The sequence below is a fragment of the Narcine bancroftii genome, chromosome 3, assembly GCF_036971445.1.
Source record: "Narcine bancroftii isolate sNarBan1 chromosome 3, sNarBan1.hap1, whole genome shotgun sequence".
Taxonomy (NCBI): Eukaryota; Metazoa; Chordata; class Chondrichthyes; order Torpediniformes; family Narcinidae; genus Narcine; species Narcine bancroftii.
The window spans coordinates 133,358,555-133,385,699 of NC_091471.1; the positions used below are offsets into that span (position 1 = coordinate 133,358,555).

At 43.5% G+C, this 27,145-nt stretch overlaps 1 protein-coding gene across 8 annotated transcripts in view; it reads right to left on the reverse strand.

The window, feature by feature from the left end:
• LOC138757581 (short transient receptor potential channel 3-like) overlaps nucleotides 1-27,145 on the reverse strand; it is a 200,480-nt gene that overhangs the window by 68,102 nt on the left and 105,233 nt on the right. For 7 of the 8 annotated variants that reach the window (XM_069925171.1, XM_069925173.1, XM_069925170.1 and 4 more), the window contains one exon: nucleotides 7,880-8,657. In XM_069925171.1, coding sequence (XP_069781272.1) covers nucleotides 7,880-8,632 — 753 coding nt within the window. In that variant the 5' untranslated portion in view covers nucleotides 8,633-8,657. Of the gene's footprint in view, nucleotides 1-7,879; nucleotides 8,658-17,784; nucleotides 18,160-27,145 lie in introns of those variants that run through there. The other variant, XM_069925174.1, reaches the window with a different exon arrangement.

The window sequence follows — 27,145 nt, forward strand, 5'->3', positions numbered from 1 at the left end:
CCACAACACCACCAATCTTTGTGTCATCCGCAAACTTGCTTATCCAATTCTCTACCCCTACATCCAGATCGTTAATATATATAACAAATAATAGTGGACCCAGGACCGAACCCTGAGGAACTCCACTAGTCACCGGCCTCCAATTGGACAAACAATTGTCTACCACTACTCTCTGACACCTTCCAACCAACCACTGCTGAATCCATTTCACTATCGCCTTATTTATACCTAATGCCTCCAGCTTTTTTCCTAACCTCCTGTGGGGAACTTTGTCAAAAGCTTTACTAAAGTCCAAATAGACAACATCCACAGCTTTCCGTTCATCAACCTTTTTTGTAACCCCCTCGAAGAACTCAATCAGGTTTATCAAGCATGATCTACCCCTGACAAAACCATGCTGATTACTCCCTATCAATCCTTGTATGTCCAAAAATTTGTAAATAGCATCCTTCAGAACACTTTCCATCAACTTGCCCACCACAGACGTCAGAATTACAGGCCTATAATTCCCAGGTTTGCATTTGGACCCTTTCTTAAACAGAGGAACCACATGCGCCACTCTCCAATCCTTTGGTACCACCCCCGTGGCCAGTGACATCCTAAATATCTCTGTTAATGGCCCCACTAACTGTCCACTAGCCTCCCTGAGTGTCCTAAGGAATATTTTGTCCGGTACGGGAGATTTATCCACCTTTATCTTTTTTAACACAGCCATCACTACCTCCTCGGTTATCCTTATATGCTTCATGACCTCCCCACTATTTTTCTTTACTTCAACTTTATCAACATTTTTTTCCCTAGTGAATACCGAGGCAAAGAAATCATTCAAAATTTCCACCATCAATAAAGACCTAATTTGCTCAATCTTTCCTTGTATTCCAGATGCCGAAACACAGGCAACATTTTTGTAAATCTTCTCTGTATTCTTTCTATCTTGTTAATATCCTTCCTAAAAATCGGTGACCAGAACTGCACACAGTACTCTAAATATGGCCTCACCAATGCCTTGTACAGTTTCATCATTACTTCCCAACTCCTATATTCTATGCACTGATTTATATAGGCAAGCATGCTAAAGGCCTTCTTCACCACATGTGCTCGTACCTTCAGGGAACAATGCACCATTATTCCTAGATCTTTCTGCTCCACTGCATTCTTCAATGCCCTCCCATTTACCACATATGTCTTGCTTTGATTATTCTTTCCAAAATGAAGCACCTCAGACTTCTCAGCATTAAATTCCATCTGCCATCTTTCTGCTTTATTTCTACTCCTGGTGTACAAGCAGAAACTGAGATCCATAGCATCAGCAGTGAAGATGGCAAAAGTATGTTCAGGGAGGTGGAGGAATATCTACAGGACTGCTTTGAATCAGTGGACTGGACCATATACAAGAACCTATCTTTAGACTTGAATGAATATGCAACATGTGTCACCAACTTCATCAAGTCCTGTATGGACCAGGAGTATACTGGAAGTTCCCCAACCAGAATCCTTGGATGAATCAGAGGATTTGCAACCTTCTGAGGGTGAGATCAAGGGTGTTTTCCAGGTATGGCCTGAGGAAAGCCATCTCTGCAACAAGGTGGCAATTCTGGAGGAAACGAGAGATGGAGACAGATACACGCCAACTATGGCAGTGAGTGCAGGCCATTATAGTCTATAAAGTGAGAGTGAACATCATAGATGGCAGTGATGTTTCATTACCCAATGAGCTGAACATCTTTTATGCTCACTTTGAGAAGGAAAACCCAACAGTGTCTACGAGAATCCCTGAAAAGGCTGAGGACCCTGTGATATCTGTCTCTGAGGGCAACATCAGAACACCTTTCAATAGGGTAATCCCTCGCAAGGTGTCAGGGCCTGATGGCATACCTGACAGGGTACTGAAAATCTGTGGCAACCAACTAGCTGGAGTGTTCACAGACATTTGCAATCTCTCATTGCTGCAGTCAGAGGTTTCCACCTGCTTCAAAAGGCTATTGATCATCTCAGTGTCTCAACAACTATTACCCGGCAGCACTAACATCTACTGTAATGAAATGCTTTGAGAGGTTGGTCATGGCCAGAATTAACATATAACTAAGCAAAGGAGTGGACCCACTACAATTCTCCTATCATTACAATCACTCCACACCAAACTCAATATCACTGGCTCTCCACTCAGTTCTGAATCACCTCAAAAACAGAAGCTCATACATAAGGCTGCTTTTAATCGACTACTGCTCAGTCTTCAACACCATTATTCCCTTAGTGCTGGTCAACAAGCTCTAAACTCTGAGCCTCTACACCCCTGTCTGCATCTGGATCCTTGAATTCATCATTAAAAGTCCACAATCAGTATGAATTTGAAACAACGCCTCCTCCTCACTGATTATCAACACAGGTGCATCCCAAGGATGCATGCTTAGTCCATTATTCTACTCATTGTACACCCATGACCCATGGCCAGGCACAAATCCAATGCAATCTATAAATTTGCCGATGGTTGTCGACAGAAACAAACAGAAATGAGGAAGAGTACAGGAGGGAGATAGATCAGGTTGAATGGTGTCACACCAACAACCTTGCACTCAACATTAGCAAAACCAAGGAGATGATTGTGGATTTCAGGAATGAGTCAAGAGAACTCAATCCATTCCTCATCAAGGGCTCAGTACTGGAGAGGGTCAATAACTTCAAATTCCTGGGTGTCAACATCTCTGAGGATCTTTCCTGGAGCCTCCATGTCCATGCAATCACAAAGAAGGCTCACCAGTGTCTCTACTTTGTGAGGTGTTTGAGAAGATTAGGTATGCCATTAAAGACACTCGAAAACTTCTACAGGTGTACCATGGAGAGCGTTCTTGCTGGTTGCATCACTGTCTGGTACGGAGCTTCCACTGCTCAAGAAAAACTCCAGAGGGTTGTTAACTCAGCCTGCCACATCACAGGCACCAGACCACTCCATCGAGGACATCTACAAGAGATAGTGTCTTAAGAAAGCAGCCTCTACCCTCAAGGATCTTCACCACCCAGGCCATGCCCTCTTTACTCTGCTACCATCAGGGAAAAGGTACAGGAACCTGAAGACGATCACTCAACAGCACAAGGACAACTTCTTCCCCACTGCCATCAGATTCCTGAATGATCAATGAACCAAATACTTTGATTTTTCATGCACTATTTTTATTTATTTTTTTATACGGTGGTTTATATGAATGTTTACACTGTGAGGCTGCCGCAAAAATTTTGTGACTTGTTCTTAACAATAAATTTTGATTCTGATTCTGGAGACATTAAAGTAGGAGTTCAAACACGCATCCAAAATTTCACTGCACTGGGGACCCATGATGACCTGTCCTTATGCTGTGCACAATATGTTCACACAAGGCTGGAGGGCATACTGTGCAGGCACCAACCACAGATTTTTTTTGCATCAGGATACATGCAACTATGTATAATTTCAGTCTTCTCATGCACCAGAAGAAAATAACCCGCACTAATTAACAACATCTCTGAAAGAAATGCTATTACTGACCTCAATCAACCCTACTTATCTGAAACTTATCCAAGCTCCTGGTAGAAGAGAAAGTGACACATAGCAATCGACAGCACCGGAAAACCAGTTCATTCCAGTGATACCTCCTGTACTGATACAAAATAAAGGAGGCTTCTGCAATGGAGAGTTCAATTTTATCCTCACCTCCTTAGCAATGAACATCAGGCAATGCAGTTGAGAGCCTTTATCACACTGCTGGAATGCAAAATTGTACCACAGGCTGCAAGATAAAGCCCACAGTTACCTGGAGAGATCTGAAGACCATGGGATAACAGTTACCTACATATAAAGGTAGAGCATTCTGGAGCAGCCAGTGAATCCTATGAAAACCATTGCTCGAAAGAAATGTGGATAGCTTCTAGGTGATTATTCTAGACAAAAATCAACATCAAAGCCCTTTCCCAATTCCTCCTAAGCTCTTTTCAGTGAAGGAAGCCTTGCTTCCTCTTGGTCCTGGTTGGGCCAGGCCAAGATAGCTTAGAAAGAAAAACTTGCCTCAAGTCAGTGAAAAGCAATCTGGTTATTCATTGCAGCTATTAAAGCTTTCCGCCAATTTGGTCCTCAGCAAATCAGGAAATAATTGATGATGCCTTTAAATAACACAGATGCTTGGCTGCTTCCAAACGTTCATTTCTTTATCTGAAACAATGTGCTATCTGCCTGTGCAATCATGACTAATAACAGGAGATACCAAGTGTGCATTGCAAGATGATTGACATAACACCTGCATGCTCTGCGTCCTTCAAGCAGATATGTATGACTTGTATCAAATATTTCTCGCAATCCTCAGTGTGCACAAGGCATGTATAATTCACTGACCACCAACTCTGATCAATTTTGTGTTGAATTTTTTTTTTGCTGTAATCATGTTTTTAAAGATATTGAATTTAAAACTAAGCATAATTCAGCTCAATAAGATCTTAATAGCCTATCATCAATCAATTAATTGTTGTGGTTAATATACAGTTGGTTGTACAAATTAAAACCCTAACAATAGCAAAAGAAAATTTATCTTTAATATCCAAACCCATCGCTGCTATATCTAGAAATCTGGTGTGCACTGTGTTGCAAACATGAGATTAAAAATTACTTAATTATCCAAGTGCCACCACTCTATTCTTTGAAGGTTAAAATCCTCAATGCCTCCAAGTCACTCTAACAAAAACACATGCTACTAGTTCACACTTTCATCTCACAGTCCTCCGTATATTTTCTTTTACTTTTTGTTTAGAGATAATATACTAACATGGATAAAGGATGGCCAAACTAACATTAAACAGATTGTCAAACACAATAAGTTGGGGCCCAATTTAGTTACAATATACATTTTGATAAAGGGACCAAGTATATTTTAGCCAAATATGCTGGCAACGTGAAGATGGGGGGAGGAATTGATGGGAAGTGTCTGCAGAGAGGACACAGAGTTCGTAAAGCTTTATGGATGGGTTAAATGAGTGGTAAAAGTTTAGAAAAATCAAAGAACTGAGGAGTTTATCTACTTTGTTATAGAAAATAGAACCTCTGGAATTCTGTGAAGAGCTGTGAAGAATGAGTCACTGAATATATTCAAAGCTGAGATAAAATGGGAATCACAGGTTAAGAGAGCTGGCCAGGAGAAAAGGGTTAAATCAAAGATTATATCAGCTGTGGGCTTACTGATTGGAGTAACAGGCTAGAGGGACCTTTTGCTCTCCTTCTGTTGTTTTATTGCATATTTTCAAACAAGAAAATATCTCAGGTCGGGTTAAGGGAGCTGGCCAGGAGAAAAGGGTTAAGTCAAAGCTTATATCAGCTGTGGGCTTACTGATTGGAGTAACAGGCTAGAGGGACCTTTTGCTCTCCTTCTGTTGTTTTATTGCATATTTTCAAACAGGAAAATAATGATTGACATGTAATGAAGCTAAGTGTTAACTTGATGATGGTGTTAGATGCCAAACTGTAGTCTCTTTATCAACTACAATTTGGCTTTTAACACCACCATCACCTCAAAATTGATCAGCCAAACTCCAAGACCTGGGAGCTAACACCTCACTATGTAATTGGATCATGGATTACCTACCTTCCAGACCACAATCAATGAAGATTGGTAAGAACTTCTCCTCCACAATCTCCATCAGTACCAGAGCACCACAGGGCGGTGTTCTTAGCCCCCTGCTCTAATCACTTTACTCCTATGACTGTGTGGCTCAGTATGATATTAACACCATCTACAAATTTACCGATGATACCATGGTAGTGGGTTGTATAAAGGAAGGGGATGAGTCTGCATACAGAATGGAGATTGAAAACATGGTTGAAACATGGTGCACCAACAACCTTGCACTCAATGTCACCAAAACCAAGGAGTTGATTGTTGATTTCAGGAAAGGAAAGCCAGAGGTATACAATCCAGTGATCATTGGGGGATCAGAGGTGGAGAGGGTGAGCAAATTTAGGTTCTTGGGAGTCTCTATCTTGGAGAATCTTTCCTGTACACAACACACCAATGGCATCATGAAGGAAGCACAACAGCGCCTATACTTCCTCAAGAGTTGGCAGAGGTTTGGTATGACACCAGAAACCCTGGAAAATTTCTACAGAGGTGTGGTGGAAAGTGTCACAGTCTGGTATGGGGACACCAATATCCCTGAGCGCAAAGCTCTCCAAAATGTAGTGGAGCATCCAAGGACATCACAGGCAAAACCCTCCCCACTACTGAGAACATCAACAGGGGACGTTGCCGTCGGAGAGCAGCAGCAATCATCAAAAATCCATACCACGCAGCACACTGTTCTCACTGCTGCCATCAGGAAAGAGGTATAGGTGCCACAAGACTTACACCACCAAGTTGAAGAACAGCTGCTACCTCTCCAACATCAGAATCCTCAATGACAAATTCAATTAGAGACTCATTTAAGGACTCTTACTTGTACATTTTATTGATTTTCTTTTTTATTCTATCTTTATTGCATGGTTAGTTTGTTTACATTCACTATCTGTTTGCAGTTCTTTGTTTAAATGTATATACACTGTCTACAGTTTTGCTTGCACTACCAATTAGTGATAATTCTGCCGTGCCTGCAGGAAATAGAATTTCAGAGTTGCTTGTGATGTCATGTATGCACTCTGACAATAAATCTGAAATCTGAATCTGATCAATTATGAAGTAAGATGAAGCACATACCAGAGAATAAATCCAAATACTCCCAAGGAGTTTTATCTCCCAACTGCAACCACTACCACCGAACTTCTAACTTTACCCATTTTACTCTCTTCTCTGATTCCAGGTACAGTGCCTTCTCTTCCAATCAAAGCAACATCACCTTTCTGGCTCAGGATGTCCATGCTTAGTGATTGCCTTTATTTGCAGGTCAAGCTCTCAATCTAATTGGCCATCATCTAGGAAAGGATACTCGAGGTTTTGTTGTTAAATTCAGCATTCATTGTACTCCTGGGTATTTCTGCATTTCCCTCACATGGCCATGTTACTAGTTCCCTCCCCTTTTCTATGCTGCGTTATGTAACTGGAACACAGAGAAGTTTAGGGAAAATGTGTGAGGATGTGAACCTTAGGACTTATGATGACATCAGCAAGACCAAGGAACTTATTGCAAACTTCGGGAAAAAGAGGCTGAGGGTCAACACACGTACCTTTGTTAATGGGATGGCAGTGGAGAGGACCTTTAAGTTCCTGAAAGTCCACATTTCCGAGCACCTCTCCTGAAGCCAGCACATTGAGGTAACCATGAAGAAGGCACATCAATGCTTTGACTTTCTAAGAAGTCTGAGGAGATTTGGCACGTTGTTGCATACTCTATCAAAAGTATACTGACTGGTTGCATTTTGGCCTGGTTTGAAAACTCAAGTGCCCTCAAACATGGACAGCTGCAGTAAATGTCAGACATAGCCAAGGCTTTGACTTCCTGTCTATTGAAGGCATCGATATGAAGCACTGCTCAAGAAAGAACCCAATATCATAAAGTACCCCCATCACCCAGGTCACAACCTCTTCTTCCTTCTACCTTTGGGCAGAAAGTGTAGAAGCCTGAAAACCAGCGCCTCACGTTTGTGGTTCGAGAACAGTTTCTTTCCAACAGCTATCGGACTCTCTAACTTCTCCTTGTAACATTAATCAGGGACTGCTCTGTCAACACAAAGATTGTTTGCACTACAGTAAAGTCACTTTTATTTGCTCTGGGATAACTGAATATTTATAATCTATCTTTTATGTATTTATTGTCTTTTTAATTAAATTGAGTATACTGTTGAGTTGTTATTGTGGGTTTTTTTTTAAACAAAGTACCTGATCAGTTGCAGCAATATCATTATCATGTGTATTTAGGAATTTAGGAGGCTTACCTTAAATTCTTTTTCAATGTTTGCCAACTTGGCTAGTTCATTACTAAGCTCCAGGGCAGTGTGTACTGGATCCTCACTAGATAATGACAAATAGGCGGGACTTGCTAATCCTTTGTACGCATTGATCCTTGATCTGGAGTGGCTGAAAGAATCATGCTTTTGCTTCTCCACACACTCGTTACATTTACAGAAGTAGTCATGAGGTTTTTCAATCCGCGCCCCCTTCATCAGCAACATGTGCACAACTTCGTATTTCTGGCAGTGAGCTGCCAGGATGATTGGAGTGATGTCTGGAGAAAATCTGGTGCCATCTTCATCATACGCATAAAAATCATCATCCTGCAATTCTTGTTCACATGGGCTGAGGGTTAGACGGTTACTGGGCTCAAACCCAGAGTGATTCAGAATTGCTTCCACAATTCGTATGTAGCCCTTACTGATAGCAAGTAATAATGCATCTCCAATTCGAGCCAGGTTATCTCTCTTCAGAAGAAGCTCTGTTACTTCCAGATGTTCATTTCCAACAGCCAGTTGGAGAGCATTTTGCCCCATGTAATCAACACAATTAACATTCAATGACTTGCTTTCCTCCAGCATTCTCCGGACCACAGGTATGTTCCCATACTCGGCTGCATCCAAAAACCGTTCCTCTTCTGGGGTTAAACTTGTTCCTCTGTCATTGAACATGAAAGCTGGGCCCCGGACAGCCTGTCTTCTTCCTTTCTCTCTGAGCACCGTCATTCTCTGCTGCATTACTGATGGATTACTGACACTTTGCCTAGGAAACGAACAGAACAATACGTGAAACATTTTTGCAATCCATGCTGGTAAACTCAGAACAGCTCAATTTTTAACGTTAACTCATTACCTAATAATTTACTTTTCATGAGGTCTATCTTGTCCAACTCTTATTTGAATTTCATTATACAATGAGCAAAATAAATGAAACTGGATGACATTGGGTAGAGCTGGGAGTGGTGCTAGATCATAACCATGGAGAGCAGTTTACAGTAATCCCAGACACAAACCAGCATTGTTCTTCGCCTTAGTGCATTCCCGTGGTTTGCTCACACATTGAAGCCCGCTGGCACTTGTTAAAACCATTACTCTTAAAAGATGGTGGTTTGTGGCTGCAACCAGTGCTACAAAACATTATTAGGGCTTAAAATGTCTGCTGGATGTGATGACAGATTGCAAGCAAGACTGGGCATCCTGTTTTTCCATAGCGATTCTGTGGAAAGGAGAAGAGAGACATTCTTCCTACGAAGGCCAGAGAGCCCTTTATCACAAACTGAGGATGTAGACTTAGTTTTGCAAGAGATCTAATGGCTAACATCTTTGAGAACAGCATTCAATCCCACCTCCCAATAACAGTTTTAACTGACGCTTAGAACATTCACTTGTTACTGCAGTCAACCTAATATTCATGTTTTAGTCTTCACCATTCCACAAAGTACATCACCCAAGCAAAACAGTTCTTTCTCATCTGCAGAACAAGCTAGGACATGGAACTGGGCTGACTTAGTTGTTACTGCAGTCAACCTAATATTCATGTTTTAGTCTTCACCATTCCACAAAGTACATCACCCAAGCAAAACAGTTCTTTCTCATCTGCAGAACAAGCTAGGACATGGAACTGGGCTGACTTAGTACTATCCGAGTGGGAAAAGTAAATCCAGCCACAAAAAGATCTCTCCTTCCACCTAATCCTTTCTTTCATTCTTCTTCTATGCAACTGCTCCTATATTACAAGAAACAAACCCTCATAATGGGCAGTGCTGCAGCCTATACTAGAATAGGACTGAATACTGCAGAGGCCTAGGGCTGCAGAACCATTGTCTGTTATGTAAATGGTCTGCTCCATCACATTAACCATGTCAGGATGGCCTTTGTTTTCCTATCTTACCCTTGGGTTATGGACAGAATCAAGAGACATCTGCAAATAGTCGCTGATGCCCAATTGTGGTGGCACAAATACTATGATAGTGGACTTCGACAGAATGAAAGCCTTTCAGGTAGTGGCTGATCTCTGGGTTGACACATGATGACTTTGAAGCAAGGTCAGTGATGCCCTGCATCCTGACAAAACTGTGCTCACTCTTGGCAAGAAATGGCTGAGCTATTTTTGTAAAGGAGGTGGAGGGACCTTCATAGCTTTGAATCGCGCTGGTACAGCCATGGATTCTCTGTTAATTTACAGAAGCTCAGAACTTTGGAGACTTGATAATAAATTGGCAAATACAGAAAAAAATCTACATGATGTAAAGTGGGAAACCATGAGGATCTCACCACCAGGCACATCTTTCCCCTCCCCGCATTGCTTTCTGTAGGGATTCCTTCTTCACACATCATTTCCCACCAGTGTCCTTTTGGTACCTACCCCTATGACTGCAAGAATTAGACCTTATCCCTCACCACCATTCGGGGCCCCAAACAGCCCTTCCAAGTGAGGCAACCCTTAACGTGGTCCGGATGTGGCCTCCTCTACATCAGAGAGACTGGATCCAGACTGTGAGACACCGAGGACCTCCCAGTGGCTAACTACTTTAAATCAATACACCATTGCCACACTGACGTATCTGTCCATGGACCCACATACTGCCAAACTGAGGCCACACACAGATTAGAGAAACACCTTATATTTCATCTCACCGGGCTCCAAGATGACATAAATATCATCCTCATGTTCATCCCCCCTCCCCTGGTCGCCGCTTTCAGATGGCCACAATACCCGACTGTAAAGCCGTACATTATACTCCTGTGCGGCTGTCGGGTGGCCATCTGAAACAGGAAAAGCCGGCCAGGAGGTCTACTCACCCTACCCTTCTCCAGTAGGTATAATATCTTGCTCGGAGTATTCCCCATTGCAGCTGAAAGCAGCTCAAGCTGCTTTCAGCATCCAGGTGCCTAGCAGCGGGCAGGCTGACTGTCAGCTGGCGACCCGCTGACAGCCACCCTCCCCGCTGCCTGACAGTCCCCTGGCATGGGACTACGGGGCTGGGGCGGCCGGCGGGGGCTACGGGGTTTACGCACGCACACAAAATCCTGCTAAATTTAAAAGGTGAGAGCTTTCGATAAGTCAGGATTCTCGAGGATGGCCGCCCCAGACCCGTACCTCCCCCCCCCCCCCCCCCCACCCTCCCCATCCCCGTAGTCCCCCGCCGGCTGCCCTAGCCCCGAACTCTTCCCCGGCCGCCCCAGCCCTGCAATCCCGAGGAGAGGGCTGTCAGGCAGCGGAGAGGCGAACTGTCAGACTGCTGTCCCGAGTAGCCGGCTTTCGCTGCTAGACGGCTACCAGTCAGCTGGCACGTTTAGGTGCCAGAAAGCCGTCCATTCCTGCAGGCTGGTAATCTTCATCGGGACACCTAAAAGCGGCTATACTTTCCCTCATCTCTGTCTCTCTTTCTTTAGCTTCTAACCCCCTTCCCTTCCTTCTCCTATCAGAGAGCTATCTTTCCTCATTCTCTGCCTTCTCTTCCTATAATTTATTTTTAGTTTCTTTCTCTTCTACCCTCCCATCTGTATCCACCTATTACCTCTCACCGAGCCTGTGCCCCTTGCCTTTTCCCCTCCCATCTTTTCCTACCTTTATATTTAGGCATCTGCCTGATTTTTAACAGCCCTGAAGAAAGCCTCAGGCCAAAAACGTTGACTACCTTTTATTTTCCATGGATGTTGCTTGACCTGCTGAGTTTTTAAGCAATTTTTTTGTGTACTACACTAGATTCAAACATATGTAGATTTTCTTATTTACCAAGATTATATCCAGCAAGCTATTAAGGAAATAATAGGTGGAGAGGATGAGCAAATTTCAGTTCTTGGGAGTCACTATCTCAGAGGATCTTTCAAAGACCCAACACACTAATGGCATGGTGAAGAAAGCAGGACAGCACCTCTACATCCTCAGGAGTTTGCAGAGGTTTGGTGTGACACCAGAAACCCTGGCAAATTTCTACAGAGGTGTGGTAGAAAGTGTGCTGACCAGCTGCATCATGGTCTGGTATGGGGACACAAATACCTCTGAGCATAAAGCCCTCCAAAAGGTAGTGGACACAGCCAGGATATCATAGGCAAAACCCTCCCCACTACTGAGAACATCTACAGGGAACGCTGCCATCGGAGAGCAGCAGCAATCAATAAGATTCACACCACACAGCATATGCTCTATTTCGCTGCTTGCCATCAGGAAAGAGGTAAAGGTGCGCCACAAGACTCGCACCACCAGGTTCAGGAAAGCTGCTACCCCTCCACCATCCGACTCTTCAACAACAAACTCAATCAGAGACCCATTTGAGGACTCTTACTTGTGCACTTTATTGATTTTTTTTAATTCCCTCTGTATTGGACAGTTTGTTTACATTCGTTATCTGTTTACAGTTCTTTGTTTACATGTATACACTGTGTACAGTTTTCTGCACTTGCCTACAAAAAAATAATCTCAGGGTTGTACGTGATGTCATGCATGTACTCTGGCAATAAATCCAAAATCGGAAATTTCCCAGGTAAGTGTAGGACAATGGCAAGTGTAGGTAGTGCATTCTGGGGTTTCTTATCAAAGTTTGACCTTCTCATCAAACCATTCAACTTGTTTCCATTCTTAAGCACACTAATCAACGAATACTGTGAACCCTCACTCAATGTTGATTGTTGCAATATCATTTGGAGAATTGACACTAAGCTAGGAGAGGTTGTGTGCACGGAAGAGGGTGTCAGGAAGCTCCAGTGTGATTTGAATAAATTGGGGGGACTGGGCAGATACATGGCAAATGCACTACAATGTAGATAAATGTGAGGTTATCCACTTTGGTAATACAAACCGGAGGGCCGATTACTATTTGAATGGCAATAGATTAAGAGATGGGGAAATGCAGAGAGACCTAGGGGTACTTGTACATCAGTCTCTGAAGGCGAGCATGCAGGTACAGCAGGCGGTTAAAAAGGCAAATGGTATGTTGGCCTTCATATCAAGAGGGTTTGAGTATAGGAACAAGGATACCTTACGGCAGCTGTACAGGGCCTTGGTGAGACCCCACCTGGAGTATTGTGTGTAGTTTTGGTCACCTTATCTAAGGAAGGATGTTCTTGCAATGGAGGGAGTGCAGAGGCGATTCACCAGGCTGATACCTGGAATGGCAGGAATGACTTATGAGGAAAGATTGCGCAAATTGGGATTGTACTCCCTGGAGTTTAGAAGATTGAGAGGGGATCTCATAGAGACATAAAATTCTGGCAGACTGGACAGAGTGGATGCAGATGGGATGTTTCCAATGATGGGAAAATCCAGAACCCGGGGCCATGGTTTGAGGATAATAGGCAAACCATTTAGGACCGAGATGAGGAGGAATTTCTATACCCAGAGGGTGGTGAATCTGTGGAATTCATTGCCACAGAGGGCAGTGGAGGCAGGTTCATTAAATATATTTAAGAGGGAATTAGATATATTTCTTCAGTATAAGGGTATTAAAGGTTACGGAGAGAAGGCGGGGACGGGGTACTGAACTTTAAGATCAGCCATGATCTCGTTGAATGGCGGAGCAGGCTCGAAAGGTCAAATGACCTACTCCTGCTCCTATCTTCTATGTTTCTATACTGTGAAACAGAGGCTCCATGTCACTACACCAGCTTACTGTTTAAACACTCACCTTTTATCATAGTCATTTTTGTGGAGAGCTTTAATGCTAACAACGAAAAGTGTTGAAGAAATTTATGACACAAGGCATCAGGCCTTGACGGCGTACCTGACAGGGTATTGAAAATCAGCGCCGACCAACTAGCCAGAGTGTTCACAGACACTTTCAACCTCTCACAGCTGCCTCAATGACTATCACCCAGTAACATTAATCTCTACTGTGATGAGGCTGGTCATGGCCAGAATTAACACAAAGATTTAGACCCGCTGCAATTCACCTATCATCATAGTCGCTCCACAAAAGATGCAATATTGCTGCCTCTCCACTCAGCTCTGGATCACCTCAAAAACAGCAATTCATACATACGGGTGCTTTTCATCAACTACAGCTCAGCCTTCAATACCGTTTTTCCCTTAGTGTTGGTCAAGAAGCTACAAACTCTAGGCTTCTGTACCCACCTCTTCAACTGGATTCTTGATTTTCTCATTGGAAGACCACAGTCAGTACATCTCCTCACTGATTATCAACACAGGTGCATCCCAAGGATGTGTGCTGAGTCCACCGCTCTACTCATTACACACCCATGACTGTGCGGCCAGGCACAATTCCAATGCCATCTACAAGTTTGCTGATGACATCACAGTTGTTGGCAGAATCACAAATGGCAGTGAGGAAGTGTACAGGAGGGAGCAAGACAAGTTTGTTGAATGGTGTAATGACAACAACTTTCACTGAACATCAGAAAAACCAAGGAAATGATTGTGGACTTCAGAAGGAAGTCAGGGGAACACGACCCAGTCCTCTTCGAGGGCTCAGCAGTGGAGAGGGTCAAGAACTTCAAATTTCTGGGTGTCAACATCTCTGAGGATCTGTCTAGCTCAAGTAGAGTTTCAGTATTTTAAATGAGATCTGTTCAGAAGTGTTTGTATGTGACCTACACTAAAAAACTTTCCCCAATTTATATCCTAAAAACATATCTATCATCTGTCACATAAACCCTCCCTTTCAGTTCTCTCTAATCTGAAGGTCACCAACCAAAGTTGCAACCTGCTCTTGAAAACACATCTAACCCTAATTACATCTGCTGTAGATCTTATTATAGCACATTAAAAAAAATCCCCTTAACTTTGCATATCTAAAAAGAATTCTATTGAAAAAAAATAATCAAAAAAGATAATAACAAACTTGATATAAAAGTCAGCAAACTAAGCACATGCACAGTGGACTCAAATAAGGTTTCAACAACCCAGAGAAAAAAATACCCTCTTCCTGCGCAACTGCATTAACAATACAAATGCATTAAACCACTATACTTTTGTAAATTCTTCCCGACTGAAAAAAATGACATAGTTGACCTTGCAAGCATCAAAGGGAAGGAAAAGAAAACTCTTCCCAATCAAATATCCAAAGGGATACTATTGAACCTCGTATATTAAAAAAAAAATCAGAGAACTAAGCGCATGCACAGTATACTCAAATCTGGTTTCAACAACCCTAAAAAAAATCCCATCTTGCACAACAGCATTAGCATTACAAATGCATTAATCCAATAAACTTTTTAAATTCTTTCCATCTTAATTATTGATCGACTTGACCTTACAAATAATAACGTGAAGAAAAGAGAACTCTCCCCAGTCAAATAACCCAAACATGGGAAAAATGAAGGACCCCTCCTTCAAAATAGTCCAAACCACTAACACAAGGTAATAACTCAAAACAGACTCAGAAAATAAACCCATCTCGCCACGTTCAAAATGGTAATAAGTTCCAACAATGGAATTAATTCATGCTGAACTCACCGACAAAGCAGGGTCAGACAGAATCTTAGGGGCTTCTTCCACAAAGTTTAGAAAATTCTTTTGACTGGTCTTTCACGATGATCCTCAGCCATGCTGGATACAACAATGCACGTCTGAAACCATGACCTTGTAATATTTTCTTTGCATCTCTGCCAGCTCCAGGCAGAAATCGTCAACAAATATGATGCGTTGCCCTTGAAATGTTAAGTCTCTATTACGACAGGCCTCTTGGATGATCCATTCTTTGTCCCAAAAATAATGGAATTTAAGAATCACCGACCTTGGATGACTTCCAGAAAACGGAATTGGAAATAGCAAATGATGTGCTCTGTCGAGCATTAGATCTGCATCAAGAAGTTCTTCTCCAAACACCTCAGTAAGTATTAAGGAAAAAAAATTTCAGACAGCTGTCCTTTTTCAATGTCCTCTTTTCATCGGTTTTAGATCAACAGAACAGCATGATTAGCGCAATGCCATTACTGCGCCAGTGAGCAGGGTTCGAATCCAGCGCTGTCTGGAGGGAGTTTGTTCGTTCTTCTCATGACTGAGTGGGCTTCCTCTTGGTGCTCCAATTTCCTCATTCACATGGATGTATTTGGGTGGCATGGGTTTGTGGGCGAAAAGGGCCTGTTGCCATGCTGTATCTCAAAATTAAATTAAATTATATTCTGGCTTTTTCATTTTAGTCTGAGCTATTTCCACATGGTTCATGGAGTACTTATAGTTAGCAGTAAAGTTAATCCTAACCCAAGATATAATTCCTGAATGCATTGTCATATTAGGAGACATTGCCGGACCTCTCAATCTTTCCATTGATATTACAAATGGTGCCTCATTGACACTATTGGATATAATCTGCAGAATGAAGGTAGAAGCTGAAGAATGAAGGTAGAATTTTAACCAGCTCACTTACTCCAATGAACAGGATAACACAGGGATATGCTGTTCTAATCTTGTAATGTGAGTTCAACTCATTCCATGTATTGCTCAATTTGGCACAATTGGCACTGAAGCACTGTAATACCACGACCTCTTTAGCATTCTTCTAGAGTGCATGTTATCCATGCAATTCAATGAAGTTTAGCAAAGCAAACTAAAATGCAGTGATCACGAATGATGTTCTGTAAAATTTCCACACAAAACAGGACCTTTGGCAGTTGTCAGTTGAATAACCCCATTGGAAAGTATTATAATGTGCTTGTTTAAATACCTTATTATACTTTCCAATGGAATTCTTCAAATGTCTGGCATTTTCACCTTATACAAACTGATTTTCCATTATTTATTCCTAGTGAAGTCTTCTTGCCTTAGTTATATTGTGAATGTGACAGATCTTGGACCTTTGGACATTACTGTGGAAACTAAATGTTCAACCATGACCCCCAATAATTCCAAATCAGACACAAAACCATTTCAACTGTAGCATACTGTTCATTAAACTGGTAGTTTATCAACATTTGAATACATCTAAAAATTATTACAGGGGGCCTTGTTTGTTCAGGTACAACATACTTTTATAAGAACAGGAGAATTAAACTGGGGAAATCACATGGTCTCTCATGGACAGGTTTCAAACATAGATGTAGCATTTTAATATATTGTAGCGTCCACTTGACTAAACCAAGTGCAGTGTCACAGCGTCCAGAAGGTAGGAAGTTTCAATGCAACGGCATTCACTGGAGTATCCATGATGTTGATTCCAAAATACCTTTTGGTACTTCGGGGTCACCAATATAGCATTCGCGCTATGGAGTGAATAACGAGACCAGCAGTCAACAGGGTCCTCTGTCTTCCATCAGGGTTACTGGCGCTCTTGTGTCCCACTGGGCTTGGCTGGCTGCGGGGTCCTTGTACTTGACAGCTGGTTGACAGCAGCTTCATTCTCCCTCCTGGTTTTCCAGAGGATGTCTGCTCTGGCCGCTACCTTCCAGGGTCGCTGAAGTCTGCGTCTGACAGCATCAGCTGGATTTCATTGCATTGGGCAGTTGCTCGAGGAATGACTGGTTGAACATGAGACAGGTATCCCTCTGCCAGTGTTAGTGTTTTGTCCATTAAAGCTGAAGGGGATCCTGTTGCCCAGACAGACATCAACCTGGCTGCTCTTTCGCATCTGGAGAGTCCAAAGATGCTGAGCAGCAGCGCTCTCAGCACTGCATATTTGGAATATAATGGAATTTGATGTTTTCCTCCTCCAATTTGCAGCTGGTCTGTTTTTTTTCCCCCAAATACAAAAGTGAAAACAAGTCTCCCTTAACCTCAAGGGATCATCTAAGGGGAAAAGTATATTTGAGACTGATGCATGTCATAAAAAAGCAAGCAATCTTATACTCATCACATCTAACAACCCTGAGTCAATCAAAATTACCCTCTAAAAATATTTCCCCCTGATACTGTGCTGTCTTTGGGTTAAACTTGCTATTTTTCTCAGAAACCACAGCTTTTAATTTTTCTGACCATTCAAATATGGTGGAGTTACCTTGCTGATATCTAGGAAAGCTACGTCAAATGCTCTGCCCTCATTTGCATTTTTCATCTTTGGTTATCCTTAAACAGCCCGTTAAAGGAGCCAATGGTATTTTATTTTAAAAACCTGTGACCATGGGTCTGTCTCGAAACTGACTGAAGGGGTTCCAGAGAGAGGGAACCGAGGGCAGGAGGGGCACCAATGGGATCTCGGGCACTGAAGGCTTCCTATCGGGTCTGAGGTTTGGATCTGGAGCTTGGGCTGCTGATGGTTTCAACTGAAGTCTGTGTGGCTGCAGAGGTTATGGGAGTGCTGGAGGTGAACCTACGGACACTCAGTAACTGGGAGAAACGCTTTTCTTTCTATGACTGTAAGGGGTGCTGGGCAATGGCGAATCTTTGTCTGGCTTCTGGCAAAATGCAATTTTGTGTAATATTACAATTGTTTTATTACATCACAATAAAAGAATTTGAATGTTAGGGATAGTTTAGGTAAGATCTATGAACTCAAAACTGAAAATCATCTTCAAAAGTTAAAACCCATGCCACCTTCAAACTTAATTCTATCTATAACCTTAGAATCATCATCTCTTTTGCCATTACTATCAAGCCAGGAGTGCAAGCCGCCAACTTCTAAGAGAAGTATGCAAGAGAATACCAAGAGAGAACCAAAAGGTTAGACCTAAAAATGAGGTATCAAACTTTTAAACATGTAGCATAGGACTACGTGATCACAACAGAGGAAATGCACATCATATAGAACTAATTAATCCCATGGCTAATAAATCAGTTCAGAACTATTCATCCAGCTTTCAGATTTATTGTCAGAGTACATACATGACATCACATACAACCCTGAGATTCCTTTTCCCTGCGGGCATGACAGAATTACCACTAATTGGTAGTACAAAAATAAACATGTAAACAAATAAAAGAACTGTAAACAGATAATGAATGTAAACAAATTGACTGCAATTCAGAGAGAACAAAAAGAAAATCAATAAAGTGCACAAGTAAGAGTCCTTAAATGAGCTCTGATTGAGTTTGTTGTTGAGGAGTCTGATGGTGGAGGGGTAGCAGCTATTCCTGTACCTGGTGGTGTGAGTCTTGAGGCAACTGTACCTCTTTCCTGATGGCAACAGCAAGAACAATGCATGTGTTGGGTGGTGTGGGTCTTTAATGATTACTGCTGCCCAATAATGGCAGCATTCCCCATAGATGTGCTAAATAGTGAGGAGGCTTTTGCCTGTGGTGTCCTGGGCTGTGTCCATTACCTTTTAGAGGGCTTTACGTTCAGGGGAATTGTTTCCATACTAGACCATGATGCAGCCAGTCACCACACTTTCCACCACACCTCTGTAGAAATCTGACAGGGTTTCTGGTGTCATACCAAACCTCCGCAAACTCCCGAGAAAGTATAAATGCTAACGAGCTTTTTTCATGATGCCATTGGAAATATCCTCTGGGATAGTGACTCCCAAGAATCTAAATTTGCTCACCCTCTCCACCTCTGATCCCCCAATGATCAATGGATTGTATACCTCTGGCTTTCCTTTCCTGAAGTCAACAATCAGATCCTTGGTTTTGGTGACATTGAGTGTAAGGTTGTTGTTGGTGCACCATTCAGCCAAGTTTTCAATCTCCATCCTGTATGCTGTCTCAACCCCTTCCTTTAGACAACCCACTACTGTGGTATTGTCAGCAAATTTGTAGATGGTGTCATTATTGTACCGAGCCACACAGTCATAGGTGCAAAGTGAGTAGAACAGGGGGCTAAGAACACAACTCTGTAGTGCGCTGGTACTGATGGAGATTGTGGAAGAGAAATTCTGACCAATCTTCACTGATTGTGGTCTGGAGGTAAGGAAATCCAGAATCCAATTACACAGTGGGTGTTGAGTCCCAGATCTTGGGAGTTTGCTGATCAATTTTGAGGGGATGATGGTGTTAAATGCCAAACACTGTCAATAAAGAGCATCCTGATGTATGCATCTTTGTTGTCCAGGTGTTTCAGGACATTGTGCAAAGCCAGTGAAACAGTATCCACCATAGACCTGTTACTATGGTTGGCTAACTGGAATGAATCCATGTCACCGCTCAGACAGGAGCTGATATACTTCATCACCAGCCTTTCAAAACACTTGATCACTGTGGTAAACTACTGTTGTATGCATTTATCTGGTCAGGCACACCCATTGGCTGTCTATACCTTTGGCCCCTCCCACAAGCTCTTGTATAAACGTGACTCTTCCGCAGCCCCCTCCTCAGTGCAGGACAGTCGAGCAGTATGGATGCACCTTTGAATAAAAGCCTATTGGTTTCTCAACCTCATTGGTTTCTCAATGGTGCATCAATTTTATTCACTAAGGTTTTTTTGCAATGGAGCAGATCCTGAAGCCATAAAAGTTGGAAAATCAATCCTCAATAACCAGCGGCAACTACCAACTTCAAACTCTGGCTATGCTGTTTTGAAGTATTCCTGCAGGCATCTTCAGCCATTGTACGGTCAGAGACCAATAAATTACAGGTACTGCACTCCCGAGTCAGCACCCTGGTGTACTCCATGATCATGGATGCCTCATCATACCAGGAGGCCATGGACATTCTTAAATGCCAGAACCTGCAGAAGATCAACATTCTCTACCCAAGCACATTCAAGAGACCCACAATGACCCACTGAGTTGAATACTGAGTATCTTTGAGCCCTGCAAACCCTCAGAAGGGACTGTGAATGTAAGGGCATGACTGAAGACCCGATCAGAGATGCCTATGTTACTGGGAACGGGTCAAACTATATCCACCAGAGACTTTTTGAACAAGGGTAGCTCAGTCTGCAGAGAGCAGCTGAGCTGGCAGGTATGCTGGAGATGGCCTCTAGAATGTGGAGGCCTGATCAACAGATACCACAGCCGCCTCATGGTTACCCCAGGGGCCACGATCTTGGGAGACACCACCATCCGTTCGCTCTGCTAACGAGTCGACCAAAGCAGCAGTGCTCTGCAAATGCCTCCCACTGTTTCTCCCCAGTTCTGTCAGCGACCTGACCACAGCCGTGGTATTCAGGGAGCACCCGAAGTGCTATTTCTGTGGTCTGGGCAAGCACCAGAAGAAATGATGCCCCGCAAAGGATTCGACCTGCTCCAGCTGCAGGAAGAAGGGACACTGTGCCAAAGTGTGTAAGTCTAAACCCCTTCCTAGCAATGCCATGTGCGAACCATGGAGGCCATCATCAGGATCCAGCAGTGCTGCGTGCAGGCTCTGGGGGCTGCCATCTTAGACACTGCTGCCCTCTGTACCAGCAATAAGCAGCGGCCCAACACTGGCCTCCATCACACTTGACCAGGACAGCCTGTATCAGCTTACCAGGTCAATGATGGACATTAAGGTAAATGGCCACAGGACAAGTTGCCTATTCGACAGTGGGAGCGCAGAGAGCTTCATACAAAGTGCGGCGCTTCTCCTTCGCAATAATGCCAGTGAACCAGAAGGTCTCCTTGGCCTCCAGATTGCATACGGTGATGTTCGGGGCTACTGAGTAGTGACTCTAACCATGTGGGGTACAGACTACAAAGACTTTAAACTTTTGGTAATGTCGCAGCTCTGCACATCCATGCTATTGGGACTTGATTTTCAATGTCACCTTAAAAATGTTACAATGGAGTTCGATGGATCCCATCCGCCCCTCACTGTCTCTAACCAGCAATTTTCAAACCGACCACTGCACTCCACCCACCCCTCAGGCCCGACCAGACAAATACATACAACAGTGGTCACTGTTTACTGTTGAATAATTTATCTTGAATTTTTCAAGTCATACATGCATCCATATTCAAAATTCATTGTACAATATGATCATATACAAAGTATGTTGACTTTAAAACCCAAATCTAATCTATCCCACCTACCTCCCCCAAAGAAAAAAATAAAGTAAAATTCCTAAAAAAAAGAATATAGAAAGAAATTATTAGGACTACCATCCAAACAAGAGAGATCTAATTTTCCTGACTCAACCAGATCTAAGGGGCATCAGTGTGACTTCAAAAATATGGGAAAGTAACTTAAAGTTTACAACATTATTTAAAATCTTTAATTATCACATTCCAAAGAAAAAAATATTATATTGTGGCGGCACACATCCTCATGATGAACGGGCCCCGCTTGTATTGCCACGTGGCGGGGCAGCCATAGGAAAATGGCATCGTCAGTGGTTTCTCTCTGACTCCAGCATCCCTTCCACAGCGCACCCTGGGCAGTGATTATGACGTCACAATGCACCAGGTGACTGAGCTCATGCTGCCCTTAAAGGGGACGCTGAATTTGAATAAAGACAGTCATTAACAACCCTCAACGTGGTGGTTGAGTTTCTTCCACTGCTCACACCGCCACAATATCTCATTATTATTATTGTTATTATACCTGTTCTATATCTCTCCTTCTGTCACGCCCCCCCCCCCACATCACACGCCCTTCAGAGACCATGTTCCCTTCCCTCAAAGATAGGACCCAGTACAACAGCACTTCCCAAGTAAAAGATATTGAAAAAAGAAAAAAAAAGTACCATCACTAAATGGTAAAGACCCTCCCTTTAGTGTAGAATAGACTAAATACCACATCCCTCTATTGTACAGATAGCGGAAAAACCCACTAACACACATGGGAATTTGAGAGGCTCAGCTTCTGAATTCCCAGGCAAAACAATTTCATAATTTTTTTCCCCAAAGGATTAATATCAAACAAATACAAATGTACAGGAAGAAAACGTGTCATTATTCAAATTTTAAAAAATCTATTTCAAAGAAGTTCTCTCTCATTCTCTTTCAGTTTTCTTCAAAGTTTGTTGCATGTTCACAAAATTGCTATTTCAATATCAGTAAAAAACTTATATCGTCCATTTGGCATCATAATTTTCAAATTGGCTGGTTGAGACAACACAGATTTGTAACTTTTTTTTTCAAAGGGTGCTTTTCAGTGGTTTAAATTCCCACCTGCGCACTTAAATCCAGATTAAAAAAATATTTTTTCACCTTCAATTTCCAGTGGTTTTCCTTCTCTCTCCTTGACCTTTTTCACTGCAGCTCTTTATGATCCTTAAATTTCATGCATCTAATTAATATGGAGCATGATTTTTGATCCTTTCCTGGATGTGAAAAGGGGAATCTATATGCCTTCTCAATTTTTGTATTTGCTGCAACATTTTGTACTCCCAGGACTTTTGGTGGCCATTCTTGAAAGAGGAGATGGGATTTGTCCCCTCCTCTTCCTCACTGAGTCCCACTATTTTAACATTGTTATATCTACTAAAATGTTCTAAAGAATCCATCTCTTCCCATATTTTTGCTTTTTCTGTAGCCCATTCATTTAATTCTTTTTCCACATTAACCACTCTTTCCATAGTGTCATCCATCTTTTCTTCCACTTCCACCATTCTTTCATTTAAAATCCCAATTTCTACCTCTAATTTGGTTATTACTTCTAAAATATGACCCAGTTTTTTTTTTAATTTTTGTTCTGATCTTTCAATAGGAGTACTTTCATTAGTATATTTTTCTTTATCTTGCACTATAATTTTCTTAACTTCAGTCACTGGTTTAACATTTACCAGTTCTCCTCTTCCTCTGTACTTTGGTCATTCTCCGAGTCACCATTTTGGGAGAGAGATCCTTCTTCTTGTTTCTGCCAGTGCTCCCTTGCATTGCGCATGCACACAACAGTGTGTGTGGTCAGTCGCCTCTTTTCCTCTTCCAGAGTGTCTCTTGGCTCCAACACTGAGAACGCTCCACCAATCCTCCTAGGCATCTATAGAGCTCGTCGAAAGAACCAAAGACTTGTTGATCCAAACCAAGGCTTTTATTAGCAAAAGACAGGAGGTCTTCACAGGTGGCCGACCAGTCCGGAATGATCCGACCTGGCTAGGGACACAACCCTTTAAGGCCCAGACAGTAGGCGTGGCTTAGCTCTCAGCCAATCGCTTTAAGCACAGTCTAGATACAATAACTATATACACTATATACATTGGTGATAGATCTGTACTATCACATTCACCCCTTCTTGGAGAACTGACCCTGGAAAAAAAAAACAAAAAAACGAGGGAGAGAATGAAAGGAAGGGGTAGGTTAAGGACTATAGTGGTCAGGGGTTCTGACAATCCAGCGTGACCACCGTGGTGCCGGGATTGGGGTCGCTGTCGCCAGCGGGCTCGTCGGGTGCGACCGCTCCTTCGCTCAATTCCCCAGTCATGTTGTCGGCAGGGTGGCCCGGGTCGTTGGGGTGCTATTGGTCCTTCTGTTGCGGCACGGGGCCTGGGGAATCAAGAGTTGGGGAATGTTGAGTTGGGGGGTTTGCTGCGTCTACCGCGTCCTGAGCTAGGTCCCGCACCGAAACAGTGTCCTCCCGCCCGTCTGGGAACTCAACGTAGGCGTAATGTGGGTTTGCGTGGAGTAGAGTCACTCGGTCGACCAAGGGGTCATTCTTTGAGTGCCGGACGTGGCGTCGCAAAAGGACAGGGCCAGGGACGGTGAGCCATGCCGGTGCAGTGGTTCCTGATTCAGATTTCCTCAGGAAAAGGAACATCCTTTCGTGGGGGGTGGCATTTGTTGCGGTACATAGGAGGGAGCGGATGGAGTGTAAGGCACTAGTGAGAACCTCCTGCCAGTGAGAGGTGGGGAGTCCTTTAGACCGGAGAGCCAGTGTAACTGCTCTCCATATGGTGGCATTCTCCCTCTCGACCTGGCCGTTACCGTGTGGGTTATAGCTCGTGATCCTGCTTGAAGTGATACCACACTCCAGAAGGTACTGTTGCAGCTCTGCGCTCATGAATGAGGACCCCATATCACTGTGGATGGAATTGGGGTACCCGAAAATGGGGAAAATACTGTGAAGGGCCTGTATCACTGAGGTGGCAGTGGTGTCTGAGCAGGGCACAGCGAATGGAAAGCGGGAGTACTCGTCGATGGCCGTAAGGATGTAGTTATTACGGTTGGTCGACGGTAGGGGCCCCTTAAAGTCTACGCTAAGACGCTCAAAGGTGCGGGTGGCTTTGATAACGTGGGAGTTATCCAGACGGAAGAAGTGGGGCTTGCATTCAGTGCACACCGAACAGGCTCGGGTCATGGAGCGGATCTCCTCGACTGTGTAAGATAGGTTGCGCGCCTTCACAAAGTGGGCAAACCTAGTGACCCCTGGATGACAGAGTGCCTCATGGAGTTTCTGTAGTCTGTCCATCTGTATGCTGGCGCACGTCCCCCTGGAGAGCGCGTCAGGCAGGTCGTTGAGCTTACCAGGCCGGTACAGGATGTCATAGTTAAAGGTGGAGAGTTCGATTCTCCATCTGGCGATTTTGTCGTTTTTTATCTTACCACGCTGGGTGTTGCTGAACATGAAGGAGACCGCCCATTGACCAGTCAACAGTGTAAAGCGCCTCCCAGCGAGGTAATGTCTCCAACGACGCACCACTTCAACTATGGCCTGGGCCTCCTTCTCGATCGAGGAGTGTCTACTCTCTCGACCCTGGAGGGTTCTGGAGAAGAAGGCTACAGGCCGACCGGCCTGGTTCAAGGTGGCTGTCAGGGCCCAGACAGTAGGCGTGGCTTAGCTCTCAGCCAATCGCTGTAAGCACAGTCTAGATACAGTAACTATATACACTATATACATTGGTGATAGATCTGTACTATCACAGCATCAGCCTGTCTGCACGGGGGGCAAGACAAGCCACAACCCCTGGCTTTTTCCTGTAGGTAGGCCCTTTTCCATTGAAAAACTCCACTCCTTTCTGGGAGCTCAAGGTCACTGATAATTGCTGATTCTTCTTTGCACCTTTACCATAAAAGTGTGGCCACTGGAATCATATTGGACAAGATGAAATAACCATCAATGCGTTTTTTTGAGTGAATCAAACGGATTTACTCTTCAGATCCCGCCCAACCTTTTAAAAGGCTGAATCATGCGCCTGACACATGCTGACATCATCACGCATTGACGTCACACAGACAATTCGATGCTTTTGGGGAGTTGTTGTGCCGGCATAGTGCTGCTACACGCCCCCCCCGAACGAACAGACAGATTTGTTTGTCTTTTAAATGGTTGACCTCTGCGATGGACCATTAGCTGCTGCAGTGGGGAAGACTTGTTGTACAGTCTTTACCTTGTATGTGTCTGATTCTGGCTAACAGCGCACCACAATCTGTGAATACCTTGGTAAGTTGGTCAGCACAGATCTTTAATAATCTGCCAGGTACTCCATCTGGGGAGGATGCTTTCCTTGGATTCACTCTCCTGAAGACAGCACACACGTCATCTTCAGATACAGACGGGATGGGCTCATTGGGGATATGGGGGTGTGGAGGAGTGGTTCTTTGCTGTTACTGTCATCAAATTGGGCATAGAAGGCACTGAGTTTCTCTGGGAGAGAAGCTTTGCAGTCTGCTGCTTTACCAGATTTAGTTTTGTAACAGATTATGGCATTTAGGTCCTGCCACAGCTGTCGGGAATCTCCACTTCGCCCGGGAGCTAGCTTTCCACAGATCATACTTGCTCCTGCTGTACTGACCTGGATCTCTGGACTTAAATGCCTGCGATCTGGCTCTCAGCAGGTTTCAGATTTCATTGTTCATCCAGGGCTTCTGGTTGGGGAAAACCCTAAATGATTTGGTGGGGACACATTCATCGACAGCTGCTTTGATAAAGTGTACGACAGACTCTGTGTACTTGTTCAGATTCTCAGCAGAATCCTTGTCACAACCAGTGATTTTCAATTAAACATTTAACAGGAAGATTAGGCTCTGAACCCATTCCAATCCTCAATATCAGTAAAGCATTTACTACCATATTCAACCAGTACAGACCCAACCAATCCCTCTCCACCACCATCTGCTTCCGCCTGGCAGAATTTATTCTCACCCTCAATAACTTCTCCTTTGACTCATTTCACTTGCTCCTGATCAAAAAGGAAGCCATGGGTACCTTCATGGGCCCCAGCTATGCCTTCCATTTTGTTGGCCACATGGAGCAATACATGCTGGAACCCTGCACAGGCAAGGCTCCTCAATTCTTCCTGCTCTTCATGCTGCCTTATGCACCTGTGATGAGCTCATTAACATTATCCACTTTGGTGCCAACTTCTACCCCAACCTCAAATTCACTCTCCACTTTTTTGATCTCTCTCTCTCTCTCTCTCCATCTTGGGAGACAAACCCTCATCAGTCATTTTCTACAAACCCCCAATTCCCACAGCTACCCCGACTACCCTCTACAGACCCTCTCCCCATAAGGATTCCATTCCTTTCTCACAATTCCTCTGTCTCCATTGCATCTGCTCCCAGGACAAGGTCTTACACACCAGATCATCCAAGATGTCCTCCTTCTTCAAAAATGTGCCT